At 41.4% G+C, this 16,760-nt stretch overlaps 1 protein-coding gene across 1 annotated transcript; it reads right to left on the reverse strand.

Moving 5' to 3' along the window:
• Positions 1-330: 330 nt before the first annotated feature.
• Positions 331-16,498, reverse strand: LOC136747030 (beta-1,4 N-acetylgalactosaminyltransferase 2). The gene is made up of 10 exons (XM_066699984.1): positions 16,234-16,498; positions 8,580-8,744; positions 6,996-7,115; positions 6,588-6,759; positions 3,646-3,826; positions 3,336-3,422; positions 2,341-2,522; positions 1,958-2,101; positions 1,645-1,864; positions 331-1,244 (listed from the first exon to the last, which is right to left on the reverse strand). Exons 1-10 carry the CDS (start codon positions 16,254-16,256, stop codon positions 1,039-1,041), a joined length of 1,500 nt encoding a protein of 499 aa, XP_066556081.1. The 5' UTR covers positions 16,257-16,498; the 3' UTR covers positions 331-1,038.
• Positions 16,499-16,760: the final 262 nt, after the last annotated feature.

A 16,760-nucleotide genomic window follows, 5' to 3' on the forward strand; every position in this document is an offset into this window, starting at 1 on the left:
TGTTCGGCTTCAATATTGAATCTGCCTTTATAAAGGGGATGATACAAGTAGATAATAGCACAAACTGCTGTATAACACACAAGACGCTGTATCACAACTATGTTGACCATAGTTTCACAGCACATGATTACAAAGTTATTTTCTGTGCTTACATTTTCACAGATTGATTGATTACAGAAGTTAACTCAATTCTAATTTTAAACAAACGTTTAGTGCACCCTTGATTTTGATCACCAGTGGTAATCATTGGAAACTTGCACTGATTTTGACTTGTTTGAAAAGAGCATTCAATGAAAGAGCATGCAATCTTGAAAAAAAAAAATCAGACTGCAACATTAAAATATGCTTTATCTGAACACATACTAAATCAAATTGACAAAACCCAACACAGCCAAAATAAATATATTCATACATGGGACAAGGCTCATGTCCCTACCAGATTAAAAGTCAGATAATTCCAGTTAATTTCCTTTTGTTTAATGTAAAAAAAAAAAAAAAGTTTTAGATCCTACTTCCATAGCAGCAAAGTGGTTTGATCTACCAGTGTGAGCAGCTCGTCTCACAAAAATTGTCCAACCTGTTTGACACCATCTCGGTCACCAGCACAATTCAGTTTGCACCAGAAATATACCTGAGCTTCACTCTGTGTATATGACAATTTGTTTTTATTTTTTTCTGGGGCAAGGCGTTTTTCATATAGATGACAGCTTTGGAACAGTGTGCAACTTATACGATGTGTTCAGTCTTCTGGCTCTCCACCACTGGTCTAAAGTGTAAAACTGGCAACAATACAAAACAATACATATTGTGTATATCATGCGATATTCTTGTCATATCAAAATAAGGCATCAACAGGATTCCATTACATTCCCTTTTGTCCCTTGAATAATATAACCATATTAAGTGCACAAGAAAACTATATGATTATTTTAAACAAAGGGAAAAAAGAACACTTATATGTACTGAACAACCCATAAACTGGTGGGGGCGGGATTAGCAATCTCTTCTATCATACAGAATCATTTTTGTTTTCTTATTCTATGGTGAAAAACACTTCAGTCTGTTCTTAAAGTAGTATAGTGCCATCTTCATTTTGACTTCCTCCTGCTTTTCAATTCGAAATGTCCAGTACTGGTCCAGCACCTTTTTCTCCTCTCCAGTTGCCTGTCCTTTAGGCTGGTGTCCCACAGAGACTGTGCTGCAGGAAGCCACGAGTAGTTTCCCCAGACCGTCCACGAAGAACTCTAGTGAAACACATGGAGTGACAGTGCCAGTGAGGAACAGCAGGGGTCCGTGACCAACCAAAAACCACAAAAAAAGTGTCCCTTCCCTATGTAAATTCAACTAACCATACAAGATCATAACTGGACCAATCACAGCCTTGGAAGCCAGTCTTCAGTAATACAGTCCAGCATGGTCTGCCCATCCCCTGGCTTTTATTAAAGTTGCATTTATGTATGTAATGTTTGGAGATTTGAAAACAAAACAAAAAGTTTCCAGAAAAGCAAATTCATAAATATAACAAAACATAACTATGCAGGGACTCCCAGAACCTGGGTTGGAAACCCAGTGATCTGCAGGAAGCTCCACTTTGTCACCTTGTTACTGATCCACTGTCATTATACTGCTGTGTAGCCACATTACCTGTGTGAGCTACTCTCTGGAGCCGGGGGTCAAAGCCCACCCTGCGGACCGAGTCTGTCCGGGCGAGGAAGAAGTTGACCACTCCCCCGGTGAGGTGGCAATCTGGGATGCCAGGAATGCTCTGGTAGTTGCCCATTCTCCGGCTCAGACAGCCACCGTCCTCCCCCTCTTCATACACCAGCTTGAAATTGAAGAAATTGCCTTCCACTGAGCCCCCCACCTGCCGGGAGGGGAATAGAGAGTATTTCAACAGTCCAGAAAGAAAGAGAAAGAAAGAAAGAGAAAGAAAGACAGAAATTAAGTCCTCACTCACCACATCCAGCTCAGGCATGGCTTCCATAACTTCCACCAGCTTCTCGATCTTGGTGCTCTCGGTGAACAGGAAGTCATCATCCACCCACAGCAGGTATTTGGTGGAGACCTGAGACACGACCAGGTTCCTGCCTGCAAACCAGCCCTGCAACAAAGTTGTGTTTGTCATGGGGTAATCATGATTTTTAGAATCTAAATTTAAATCTATGTAAGTGTCTTTAGTCAAACATAATGTTTGTTGAGATTGCACAACACCAGTAAGTTCAGCTATGTTGCATGCTATCTTGTTTGACTCAAAAAAAAAAAAGGATTTTGATCACAAAAGAAAAAAGTATAGGTTGATGATTGAAACCGTCTGCACTTGGCATGAACAGGATGACTTACCTTAGCGGGGGGCATGATGTATTGCTCAATGTTCGAGCCTTTGATCGGCTGTGGTTTGAAGCTGTCGTCTGCAACAATGATTTTGATATCCTTGTAAAATGCTCGAATACTCTCAATGAGGCGATCAAGCTGTGCGTATCTCAGGAAAGTCTTGGTGGTGATCGTCACCTGCGAGTTGATGTCTGGAATGACAAACAGTTCACTAAAAAATATGGAACATACATGTACAATCTAGTCAAAGATTTTTTTAATTTTAAAAAGTAATTTCAAAAGAGTTTGAAATCATTTGTAGCAGCATATATTTGTGCTGATCTGTGTTCAGGCAGTTTTGTAGAACTAGATTTCGTTTTGTTCAGCTATGGAAATACAGGGGAACTTATTATAATCTAAAACATAAATTCCACTCTATTTCCTCATATGTGGAGTACTTCTAAAAGCTAAACCAATAACTAAACAAATAAACTACAACAGAACAATCAGACTGTACACGAGTAAAAAGCTTAAGTAAGGTTCTGGACATTTATTCCTAGAATCCAACTTGGAATCTCTGGACAACATGCTATTCTCAGTCAGGGGCCCAAATGAAGGATCAGCACTTCAACATCCACCAAAATCTCTGATAAAAAAATAGTGCAGTATTTGTGTATTTGGCTTCATCTAATATTTGCAATCGAAACACACAGTGGAGTTTCACACCACTTCATCCGTAAAGGAAAAGGACATAGATGCAGTGTTTACATTTACTACTGCAAACAGAAGAAAGATCTACATCCTGCATATATCTAAATTCAGATAATGTAGCTGTAGCAAGATTCCATGGCAGCCTTGAGATTTTGTATATGTGGCGTGACTCTTAAATAAAAGCTTGCCATTTTTAACATGTCATCCAGCAAATAATGCCTAAGCATCTCCTGCAGGAAGTAAATTATATTTGGTGCATCTTAGTTGGTTTATTTTTAATACGAGTTCATTTCTGTTGAGGGAGGCAGTCTTACCTTGGCCAGGGTCAGACAGGTTTGGGATGGGCGTCTGTTGTATCACAATAGGGAAGGTAGCAGAATACTGCTCAAATGTGACATGAACTGTGGAAACAATATAAAATGTAAGGCTAGGTGCGTTGCTGTAGCAAAAGAAGGTTATTCAAATATTTTCTCACTTCCTGCACAACTCATTCAGGTTGTGTTATTAAAAGTCAGTTTCTGACTTGGTGGAACTTAATGCATTACAAACACTTTTTCATTAATTTTGCCATTTGTAATTGTCTCCAGTTCCGACCAACATCATTAATATCTTCAATTTGCCTACCCAGGTCACCTCCCTTGATCCTGTACAGGCTGCTTGTGTAGGTGAGTGACTTCAGCAGGCCATTGAGAGTGTCCAGCCTGGAGGCAGACAAAGACAGGACCTTCTCTCTCTGCCCCTCTACTTTGCCATCAGAGTCTAAGTTCTTAATGGCAAGGACTCCGTTGGTGACACTAAGAGTAACCTGGCAAGGGGAAAAAAAAATTGATAACATTATACAAAACCTTAATTCTTCACCAGATCAGAGATAAACCAGTGTGTGTTTGCATTGGCTAATGCAGCTACATTCTGGGTGCAAATTTGAAAAGAATCAATCTGACACACTGTCTTTTTTTATATATAATTATTTATTGATCTGCTTTTCATTAAGGCTATCAAAGGGATATTTTTCATCCGCACATAACCATATTTAACAGGATCTTTAATTCAGCCAACAATTTTCAAAGACTGCTGGCACAATTTGTAATTGCAGTTGTTTGTTTAGCCAGACAAAGCTGAACAAACAATGAGTTTTGTGTTGTGAGAACTACCCCCTAGTCATTGCAGCATTTTTCATATTTGAATCTAAAATTACCTTTTGAGATTGTGTATGGTGTGTGTATTATATATACACACACAATTACATTTATATTGAAACTCGTGTATATATGAAGTGCCAGGGACTATTTCTTCACACAAGCTTATAAGTTGGTATTTAGTAACTCACATAGATTCACAATAATTGTTTTGATAACCTTTCAGGCTTAATTGTGTGGTGAAATGTGTTCACCTCCTGTAGTGAAACACAATTAAATGTTCCCATCCCCTCTTTAGACCAATTTACTGCTCTATTTGCTGACAACAGGAAGTATAGATGTTCCTGCCTCAGACAATATCTGCGAAGAGATCTCATCTGTATCAGTGGAGTATCGTACTGTACTTTCGCAGAAGCCCTGACCATTCCCTGAAACACCCAATCAGTTTTTAATTTGTACATTAGCATTATATGAACTAATTCCAGCAATGCAGCTCTATTCATGCTATTTTATTTCTTAGTAGACACCCAGCGTATTATTCCTGGAGTTCAAACAACCCCAATAGAAGTATGTAGAAGGTAAATTTAGTTAATTTTGACCTAGACTCATTTGGATAAGGGAACGATGACTGGGCCATGATGACAAGGCAATCAGAAATCCTCCATCCATCAGGTGGAATGAGCTGCTGCAGAGTTGGTGTTTGGAGGAGCAACGCAAAGCGATGAATGCTGGACGTTAAGCACAAGATTGGGGTTGACGCCCCAATGAAAACTTCAAATATCACACCCAGTGGTTAATTATCGGAGTGCAGATGTGTGTCTGTTCTTGTAGGTTTCTCCGTGTTTTGCATTCTGCTGAAACCATCTCACAGTGCTAGTCCTGATTCAAATTGGGATTGCTATTGTTGTATTGATGTAAAAGTCCGATAATATATGAGGCGCCATTAGGGATATAATTCACCCCGTGGTAAATACACTATACTGAGATGCATACTCTACATACTGTGCATAAGTAAAAATACAGTTAATACAGGTCCTACATCCTTGTGAGCCAGTCATTGCAGACAAGATGTGAAGTCATAGTTAGATCTCAGGGGAAGTCAATATAAACAACAAGAGATTGTACCAGACTACACCAATACACTTATTCTAGTGGGACATATTGCCAGACAAGTATGATTTTTTTAAAGAAATAAAACCCTGCCCTGGCTACACCTAACGCTACATCTTAATGGCCTAGTGGCTAATGGGTGGACCTGAGCGGGCATGTGACTGATGACCCATCTCACTGTATGCGGAGTCAAATCTCACTATGCATTTCAGTATGTACAGTATGCACATCTTACTATAGTGTATGTACCACAGTGTGAATTATGTCCCTAATGTCGCCTCATACAAAACAATTGAAGCTGTGTTTAGCGTTGAGATATTTCACAACCGGCAGGTTTCAGCAAATAGTAGGTAACATTATCGATGTAGACAAGTCTGGTTAAGCACCGATAAACACTGAAAACATGACTTACATTATTTACAAAGATTTGCACTTTCAAATAAACAATATAATGTTGAACTGTGCATTCTGCGTGTGTGTCTAACGGTAAGTTGTAGTTTGTGTGATTAGGGTTGTATTTATTTCTTATTTCAGCACTTCTGTAGCAGCTCCACGGCTGTACAAGGCTTTGAGAATTTGTTGTATTTCAGGAGTTAATGAAACGCATACCAGTGCAAGAAACTGGAAAGGTTGTGTACTTTGTGGGGTTTTGACGGATCCAGTGGCAACGACAAGCACACTGACATTGACATGCATTGGGAAACGTAGTGAACAAATAAGCTTATTTAATTAATACTCTCATCAGCAATAGCATAGTATAGTTTTCTGAAAGGTTTATGATTGTCATTGTGTCATTAGAGCGGTAGATGTTCAAACAGCCGCACAGAGACTGACGAGCCGGTTCATGTCCATAGGAAACTGTTGAGTCACCGCACACACTGCTTAATAAATCGGATCAAACACTCAGATCAGCAGAGCCGGATCACGATCTGCTTCATACAACGATTTTTCATAATCCAGATCCAGTGAGCCCGGATCCGATCCTGTTTTCTGATCCTGTTAGTACAACTGGTCCCAGGAGTGACAAACGCATCCCAAATGGGAAGTCATATTACTTTTACTCCGGACTTACTGGCTACTGGCTCCTGTTAGTTTAATGCACAACACTAAAGTACAGCTCTAAGGTCTGTATTGAAATGCATGCAATATAAAGAGCACCTCTGGTTCCACTTCCGAAATTCTAGCTTGTGCCGGAGAAGCTGACCAATGTCTGTCAAGAGGACCCTCACCCCACCCCCACCCTGTAAACTAATGTTTCAGTAAGCTCTTTAAAAAGGGGACCTTCTGCAATAATAATAATTGCCATCATCAAAAGTGTACACTGGCATTGGCTTCCCTTCCTATGTCTCTGAAACGTGCTTGTGTGGATTTCAGGAAAGGTGTACCTGGTATAAAGGTTTCCTGCAATGGAGCAGCGTGAACTCCTTGGATCGGGTACATCAGAGGGGAGTTGGGCTGAGCAACTAGGAGTTGCTGTAAAGGAGACTGTTCCCTGTGAAAAACAAAGACAGCTTCCTTTTTCTGTAGAGCAGTAGTTACAGCAATTATGACATTGCGAGATTTATCAAGACAATCCTCAGGCAAAATGGGAACGCAGTTAAAGATTGCCGTTAACCCATCTGCCAGAGTCGTCTTCCTTCCCAACCGAAAGCAGACAAGCCATTGGAGGCCAGCTTTATGTCTGGTGATGCTGGGTCTCCATTGCTGATCAGGGGTACCTTTTCTCACCTGGTCAGGTGCTTTTGGTACTCCACCTCCCTCCTTTGTCTGACTTCACTCAGCTCTGTCGCATCCACAAAGTCTTCCAGGTTGTACAGTTCCGATGTCTTCAAGCAGCTGCACTGCATGCTATGGAAACGCAACAGTTTGTAGAAGTTACAACAATGGAATAACTATAACAACATAAATAAAACAAAACAAGACATATGTACATATAGAAATACAAATGGTTTACAAATTAAAGGAAAACCCTGAATAAATGAGTGGAGGAACCTATCGAATGCAGATGCCTCCAAAGAGGTGTACTGCATGATACAATTAAGCAATTAACATCCTATCATGTTCTGTAGCATGTATAAATATGCTATTGATTTTGGATCAAGATGGCAAGAGGAAAGGATCTAAGTGACTTCGAAAGATGGGTCATTATTGGGGCACAAATACCAGGTGCTTCAGACATAAAGACTGCTCGACAAGTGGGCGAGTGCATGTGTGGCGACACCAAGAGAATGGTACGTGCCTGACTGCTTGACCCCCACAGTGAGGGGGTCCGGAGGCTCGGTTATACTATCGGGGCATTTTCCTGACATGGTTTGGGTCCACTTGTTCCCTTAGATGGAAGGGTCACTGCAAATCATTACAAAGTTATTCCGAGTGATCACCTTTATCCTATGGTGAAACATTTCTATGCTGATGGGAGTGGTCTCTCCAGGATGACAATGCCCCCATCCACAGGGCAGGAGGGGTCACTGAATGGTGTGATGAGTATGAAAATGATGTGAATCATATGCTATGGCCTTCTCAACCCAATTGAACACCTATGGGAGATTTTGGACCGACGTGTTAGGCAGCGCTCTCCACCACCATCATCAAAACACCAATGAGGGAATATCTTTTGGAAGAATGGTGTTCATCCCTCCAGTAGAGTCAGAGAATCATAGAATCTGTGCCAAGAGCACTGAAGCTGTTCTGGAGGCTCGTGGTGCCCAAAACTTTACTGAGACACTTTATGTTGGTTTTTCCTTTAATTTGTCACCCGTCTGTATATGACAATTAAATACAAATATAACTTGAAATTGAAGTTGAATACATTAACTATTGGATTCCTAATTTTAAGTCCAATACACTGTTCAATTGTCCTTATTGGTCTATGATATGCCTATGTTGAGAAATTACTATTGGAACAGATATCAGAATAGACCAATAGGTATGTGATTTTATTGTAATAATTATGCATTTCTTAGCAGATGCCCTTAACCAGGGTGATTCACAGTTTACATAAAAAAACATTTCTAAGCCTTACAAAGTGCAGTAGTACAAATCAGGACAAAATATTATGAGCATAGATGCCTGTACAATGAACCAGTGCAGACAGAATACAGTTAAGTCCCATGTGGGTAATGAAGGGAGTAGGTCAGTGCTCACAATATATAAATAGGCAGGAGCATAAGGAAGCAGAGTTTAATAAGAAAGTGCTCAAGAGCCAGAGTCCTGAGCAGACCTAGGGATTATATTCTGTATATGTACATATGGCTTCAAAAATAAATGAATCTGCTCCTAACCTGACTGGCAATTATAAGAAAACAAACTTACCTTCTGGTAGCTTGGTTAGATATATTTAGCTTATTGAACAGCCCTGAGTCATCATCATACTCCTCTGGCTCAGGAAAGCCACTGGCCCTGTTATAGATGTAATAAACTGAGCCCATGCCACATAACAGGATGGCGAGGTAGCTCAGTTTCAACCTGTAATGTGATCTGAAAAAACAGGATACCAAAAGTGAAGAACTTGTGTGAGATCATGTCTCTCAGTAATTCAGAATAATGACAAGTTTTTTGTTTGTTTGGTTGGTTTTGTTTTGATCTAACCCTAGGTTTGGGCTTATAGGCCTACATGTGATCAACATCACAGTGAATCACTGTGCATGGTGGCGTCTTGCCATAATCTACAGCAGGCAGCAAGGTACATTATGGAACTACAGTCTAAACAGGGGATCTGTAAAACCTGTATGGTAAGGTCATGTAGGGACAGGGAAGTTGGAACTTAGCCTTGAACAGAGCGGTAAATCCACAGAGTGGAGTTGAATAAGTAAACAAAAAAATGTTATTTTTAATAAAACATATAGGATGTCAATTAGCATGAGGTGTTGACTGCCAAGGTCTTCTTGGAAACAAGTTAGGCTTAGGGTTAGGGCTTATTGCTTCACAATACGTTGATGTTGTGTTTGTATTATGTTTTGACAATTAAAGTCAGTGCAATTACATTTAATTAACTATATATTTTATATTTAGCCTATCCCACACAACATTTCTGATCCCTGTTTTAAGTTTGTATATTATTATTTATTTATTCATCTGTTGAATGTATTGCTGGAAGCCACTATTTTTAAAAACAAAATGTGATAGTGTTTGGATGTGCATAGCAAACGAGTTGCTTAAATGGTTTATTTTAGAAAGGTCTTCCGACTCATTTTAACACTACATTAAACGATTCAGTTAGTCACCTTTATTGTCCAGACTTTATAGTCTTAAAACTGAGAAAATCTATCGCATAAACCATACAAGTAAATTCCTGTATTTCAAACAACAAGATATACAGAAACATAACATACTAATGCCAACTAAAACCAAACAACAATAAGAATAGTCTTCCTCAAAAGGACTGAATCAGGGGTGTCAAACTCAATTTTACCACGGGTCATTTCAAGTTTCATTTGAGGGCAACATAAATATTTGCTTGTCCCTATTTATAATTCACTGTGGTTTCTAAATTTAATTAGTTAGAATTATACTTCATCTTTAACACCTAGGATTATTCAAAACACACATCTGACCTAAATGCTGCTCGGAGGAGGTTCATTTGTGTAGGAGACCTGACACCTTTTTCGTGAGACTAGCTTGTCAATGTCTGGTGTAATGTTTGTGCTGAAGCGATCTTCGAAGTGTAGATGTCTGTCATTCAGTCGTGATGTTTGGGGGGATTTGTTGAGCTTCATCAATGAAAACAGCTCTTCGCACAGGTATGCGCTTCCACACACTGAGAGGTCTGTGGTAACGTCACTGGTAATAAGGGATAAAACAATGTAGCGCCAACGGAATTGAACTTCGCCTAAAGTGTGTCATTGCATTGCAATTCGATCAATTCCATTTGAATGTGCTCTGGAGCATTGTTCACATCAACACCAAACGGGTTGGAGAAAAGCTGGAAACTGAATTGCCGTTTGTCAAAATCCGAGAAGCGGCACTCAGATTCTTTACACAACAAGCTCAGTTTTGCAGCGAATCCAGCGCTGGGAATGGCGACATTTGAGAGAGTTAGAGATGGCTTGGCAAGTCGGGAAATAGAAAAGGTTTCCTTACTGCATTTGCTTCTCCCATAAACGTAATTTAAGCTGAAATGCTTTCACACGGTCATACATCTCTGTTATGACCTGTTTACTGTCCTGTAGCTTCACTTTAAGGTGTTAAGATGCTCAGTAACATCACATGGAAATGCAAGATCGCACAGCCAGCTTTCATCTGAGAGCTCCAATATTTGTCTCCTTTTGTTTTGCAGAAAAAGTCAGATTTCTCCCCATAGCTCAAAAACCATTTTGAGTACTATGCCCAGACTGTGTGATCAGGCAAATCGCCACATTCAACGTTAAGCTCCTCAAGGGATGCCTGGAATCAGCGCCGATTTAAACCTCTAGCCCTGATCAAATGTACAGTTTTTGTTACCATGTGCATTACATGATCAGGGGCGATTCTAGAGTCTGTTGGGGCCCTAGGCAAAAATTCCCAGGGGGCCCCTCCAACCAGGGTTAATCACCATTAGGCGATGTTAGAAATAACCTCGGGAGGCCTCTGCCTTGCCTGTTCACAAGCTGCGCATCTGTAGATGATCCATATTCAGCACCTTCCCACACAAGGCTTCCTGGTGTAGATTGCAATCATAAGTTGTCAGTGTCCCAGGACACTTTTCCTCAAGTAGTTTTTTTTGCATCCTAGCAAGCAGACCTGTTTTCTCACCACACAGCACAGGCGCCCACTCATTTCTCCCACGGCATCTTAATTCGGTTCACGCATCTCTCAACTTGCTGAAATGTATCATTTGCTGTGGTGGTGCCGTGCATTGCTGGAACATCCAGAAGCTCTTCGGTAACATTTAGATCTGAATTTACCACTCAGATAAATAGATACCTGTGCTGTGTCTGTTATGTCAGTGCTCTCGTCAACAGCAGGCGAGTATCCAGTGAAATGACTTACTTTTTCTGCTAGCTGGTCTTTGAGATTAGCAGCTAAATCATCTACTCTCTCAGCAATGGTATTTCGTGAGAGACTGACATTTGCAAACAAATGCTTTTTGTCTGGACACTACATTGCTGTGACTTTAAGCATGCAGTTCTTTAAAAAAGCACACTCAAAGAAACACCTTGACATTTTGGCAATGTCTTGGGATGTGACGTAACTCGCTTTGACGGCAGCATCGCTCTCTGTTTTTGCCCTTTTGAACATGGTTTGCTGTAGTTGAAGACTTTTTAAATTCAGCCACTTTGTATTTACTAGCCTTCTTGTTTTTTGCAGATGCTTTAATTTGAGTCGTGGGCTGCGTTTTTTTGGGCTTGTTTTATTTGGAATGTGCTTTGGGCTTTCATTATTATTGTATTTTTTTCAGGGGCCGGATTTTTCCAAGGGGCACAGTTTCTTACAGCTGATTTAAATGGGGAGTCACCAAATTTTCCAGTGGCTATAAAAAACTGTGCCCATTGAAAAAAATGGTGACCCCTTCATTAGTGAGAGAAAATACACACTAGAGTCACAAAAGTGCTTGCGTGTCTTGGCTAGGGCAGCAAGGTGCACAGGAGGGTGAGAAGGAGAGTGAGAGAGTGGAAGAGCAGGAGAAGACCAAGGTGTTCCTGGTCCTGGAGGGAGGAACTCAAGAGTCCTGAAGATGAGAAAAAGGTGCTGCCTTCCTCGTCCCATTCCAAGGGAAGAGTATCCGCCATTGTGTCTGGCAGAAGAGAATCTGCCCCTGAACACTGAGGAGCTACCAGGAGAAGATGATTTCAGGAGTCACCGCCCGTCTCCTCAGAGGCCACACCAGAACAGGAGGTGCCTACAACCCAGGAGATGGCATCACCTGTTTTCCCCTGCACTAAATGAAGATCATACCAGGCCCTGAATCTGGAGAGCTGCCAGAGGAGCCAGAGCAGCCACAACAGGAACAGCAGCCACAGACGCTGCAGTTAACGCAGTCGGGAACACGGAAGACAGAGGAGTCACAGCAACCAGAGGGTGAGACTCTTGTGCTTCCTCCATCAGGTCTCCTGGACAACCAGAGTTCCTGTCCTCGACCCGAGTTCCTGGCCACAGCAAAGGAGATGGAGACACCTCACAGTGCCCAGGACCCACTGTGTCTCCAAGCTGGACCGGAGACTGGGGGGGAGCCAAGTGATACTGTGGCAGCGGAGAGGTCTCTGCCAGACAAGCTTGGTTCCTGGAAGGACCAGGAATCAATGGGTCCTTACCCTGGACTTGACGCTGGGTGGGAGCCACCTTGCCAGTCCACCTGAGAATCAGATGGGTGACAAACGGAGAAGGACAGGACATGGGGGAATAGCACATCCACCGTGAGGATGATCCAACAGCTGGAGACGCCATTTGGCTCTTCAGCCCACCCGCCCACCCTTTGTGTCTTTTGGAAGGGGGCTTGGCCTTGGTATGGCCGTCTTCGTGTGCGCCCATGGCTTCACTCTTGAAGGGGAGGATGTGTGGCAGTGTGAGAGGCAAGGCCGGGGTCAGGGCGGATCTTTCAGTGGAGGAGACTACAAAACCTCTCCTCCAAGACTCCAAACCCCAGAAGCCAGCAGGAATCCTGATGGCCAGAGCCCCACCCACCACTTCCTCTATAAAAGGAAGCCGGAAACAGACCAGTGTGTGCATTTTTGGCTGGGGTAGTAGGGTGCACAGGAGAGTGACAGAGTGACTGATTCACTGTTGTGAGACCCTTTTTCTGGACCTGGACCATTCTCACTCTTGAACCCTGGACTGTCTGACAACCTCCCACCAGTAACGAACTTAGATTATGGACTTTGATTATGAACCTGCCTTACCCGTTATACTTCTGTCTGCCCGGTGTTCAGCTCTGCCGACCCGGGCACCTACTGTTATAATTGTTATTACCGTTTGTTTGTGTGTTAGTTAGATAGGAATGGTTTCCGTTTAGTTAGTGCTCCAACAGAGCTAGGTTTTGGTTTTGTTTGTTTTGACACTGTGCCTGCCATTGAGGGAACCACAATGCCTGTTTTGTACCCTCCTCCCTGCCTCCCTACTGTGTGTTTCAAGACCACACCCTGTCTACAAACAAGCCCTTTTTGTGACAGGCCCCCCAACCTGCTACACTATGCATATAAAGTTCGATAACCTATAGTAAGAGTACATATACTTACATCCTATAGTAAGTGTAACTAATGTGTACACATCTCAATAGTGGTCTCTAAATTCGTCGTAACACCTGGTTAATTTTGCCCTTTGAAGCGAACCGCGCGAGCGTGTGATGTAGAAAGGATATACACTCACCTAAAGGATTATTAGGAACACCATACTAATACTGTGTTTGACCCCCTTTCGCCTTCAGAACTGCCTTAATTCTACGTGGCATTGATTCAACAAGGTGCTGAAAGCATTCTTTAGAAAGGTTGGCCCATATTGATAGGATAGCATCTTGCAGTTGATGGAGATTTGTGGGATGCACATCCAGGGCACGAAGCTCCCTTTCCACCACATCCCAAAGATGCTCTATTGGGTTGAGATCTGGTGACTGTGGGGGCCAGTTTAGTACAGTGAACTCATTGTCATGTTCAAGAAACAAATTTGAAATGATTGGACCTTTGTGACATGGTGCATTATCCTGCTGGAAGTAGCCATCAGAGGATGGGTACATGGTGGTCATAAAGGGATGGACATGGTCAGAAACAATGCTCAGGTAGGCCGTGGCATTTAAACGATGCCCAATTGGCACTAAGGGGCCTAAAGTGTGCCAAGAAAACATCCCCCACACCATTACACCACCACCACCAGCCTGCACAGTGGTAACAAGGCATGATGGATCCATGTTCTCATTCTGTTTACACCAAATTCTGACTCTACCATCTGAATGTCTCAACAGAAATCGAGACTCATCAGACCAGGCAACATTTTTCCAGTCTTCAACTGTCCAATTTTGGTGAGCTTGTGCAAATTGTAGCCTCTTTGTCCTATTTGTAGTGGAGATGAGTGGTACCCGGTGGGGTCTTCTGCTGTTGTAGCCCATCCGCCTCAAGGTTGTACGTGTTGTGGCTTCACAAATGCTTTGCTGCATACCTCGGTTGTAACGAGTGGTTATTTCAGTCAAAGTTGCTCTTCTATCAGCTTGAATCAGTCGGCCCATTCTCCTCTGACCTCTAGCATCAACAAGGCATTTTCGCCCACAGGACTGCCGCATACTGGATGTTTTTCCCTTTTCACACCATTCTTTGTAAACCCTAGAAATGGTTGTGCGTGAAAATCCCAGTAACTGAGCAGATTGTGAAATACTCAGACCGGCCCGTCTGGCACCAACAACCATGCCACGCTCAAAATTGCTTAAATCACCTTTCTTTCCCATTCAGACATTCAGTTTGGAGTTCAGGAGATTGTCTTGACCAGGACCACACCCCTAAATGCATTGAAGCAACTGCCATGTGATTGGTTGGTTAGATAATTGCATTAATGAGAAATTGAACAGGTGTTCCTAATAATCCTTTAGGTGAGTGTATATTTGCCTTTGATCTTTGCAAACAAAAGACAAAATACCTGCAATTCAAAAAACCATAATACGGTGAGTTTAACCTATTTCAAATCGTTTAATGGATTCACACGTTTCAAATCAGTTTGCTCTGAATTGTGGCATTTGAATATTTGCATTTTTTCAAAAGCTCGATAATACCGAATTTAATGGCAATCCTTTAGTGTAGAGCCGTTTCGCTCTAAAAAAAATATACTAAATATGAATTGCCAGCCAGCAGCCAGACTCCGGTTTCAAGATATGTTGCATCACCACGAGTGTTTTGTTATTTAAATTAACGAATGCTTTTCGAACTCCTAGAGGAGTTACAAAATAGTTTGTAAATGTTTACAGTATAGCAGCTAAACATTCATATTCCCATCATTTTCAATAGCCTATACCAAAATAAAAGTCTTACTAGAAATACATGTTGTCCACACAGCCAGTGTAACACGCAGGTTCTTGTCTAGCGGTCTCCGGGCGAACAGGTTCATTCTCGGGATTGGGGAAGACATGACATTGTTTGAAGGATTGTGTTTGTTATCTGCACTTTTCACGACGTCTGTTCAACCTAAAAGCAACGTGTATTTCGACGTTGATGAATCGTTGCCAAAAAAACACGGTTTGATGGGATGCGGTTTGTTCGATTTTCGTTTTCATTTTATCGCATACCTATATATTCAAATATTAAAATAAATTGTAAACCGCAAACCATTTCCACGGGTATTAATTAGACTAACTTTCCCAATACTAGGCGCTGTGCAGGTTCACTTCGCCAAACAACGACATCCACAAACAACCTGGACGCTTGTGACGAACAGAAAACCGCTGCTTTTTACCTTTAAGATTACAACAGATTTACTGTAAACAAACCTACAAAATGCGATGTCCAGCTGTTATGGGAGTATCATTTAAATATTTAAAAACGTAATTTATAGATAGTTTTTAAATACTTCCCCCTACTGGAGCTGGTTGACAAGAGGTGTTATCCTATGATGTAGGTAAATAATGTCGCGCCACGGCTTTATGTAGTCTACCCGAGCAAATTGTTTTAATTGAAAACAATATCTTCTGGGTATTAAATGTGAGAAAAAACAAACAAAACCAAAAATTAATGTGTTAAGCGATACAATATCGAACGGTGAAGCCTCCAGTGATAAACATCAAATATAATCCGTTGTTATTGTTAATGTACTTGGTAATTCGCTCGTTTAAATGAAATATATACGTAGAGCCTAAATACACCTGCCCACACTCCAGCAAGTCAAATAAATGAAAATATATAATACTCCAATACTACTACTACTACTACTAATAATAATAATCATAATAAAAATCATAATCATAATAAATAATTCATAAAAAGGTTCCTAGAAGAAAAATCAACCACTGTATAGTACAGTATTGTAATATAGGTTCTAGTAAGGATTTTTTTTAACACAGAACAGAGTCGGGCGGTACCTTTTGAATGCGTCACAGTCCATTATCCCGAGTTGACACTGGTTCTTGCCCTTTCTCGTCGAACTATGGGATCCAGTTTGTGCACAGGTCTTCAGCCAGGGTTACGTGCGACATTAAAAGGTGTCTTCCGAGGGGCTTTGAAGCAGGGGTAGCAGATGAGAGAACCCGCAGGAGCTGAAGATCTGTGTAAGGGAGTGGTCGAATATGACACCTGAGCGACTAAACCAGAGGGTAATAAGAAGCGCCTCCCTGTGGTGGCAAACCAGGTGTCGGGTATCAAGTATCAGGTAATGAAAACATTTTGACATTTTATATTTACCAATTTACATTATATGTCTTTTTCCACAGCTATGGTATGGATACATATACTGTTGATAGATAAATTACTCCTTATTTATCTATATCGGAATAAATGGCGTCCCCCTGCATTGCATTGCTAATCCAACTGTTTCATTTTAGCGAGAGTATGAATAAACCTAGACTAACTCTTACATGTTTTCTTGCTGTCACACTTTTATTGCAAAAAG

This window comes from Amia ocellicauda, chromosome 3 (genome assembly GCF_036373705.1).
Source record: "Amia ocellicauda isolate fAmiCal2 chromosome 3, fAmiCal2.hap1, whole genome shotgun sequence".
Taxonomy (NCBI): Eukaryota; Metazoa; Chordata; class Actinopteri; order Amiiformes; family Amiidae; genus Amia; species Amia ocellicauda.

Bases quoted from the DNA above. Each gene is read 5' to 3' on its own strand.
- LOC136747030 (XM_066699984.1), bottom strand. From the start codon at position 16,256: ATGGACTGTGACGCATTCAAAAG. The intron at 8,745-16,233 runs GTACCGCCCGAC...CTGTTTTTTCAG, and splicing joins GACTGTGACGCATTCAAAAG to ATCACATTACAGGTTGAAAC. The intron at 3,827-6,587 runs GTACACTTTTGA...TCCCCTTGCCAG, and splicing joins GAAGGGAAGCCAATGCCAGT to GTTACTCTTAGTGTCACCAA.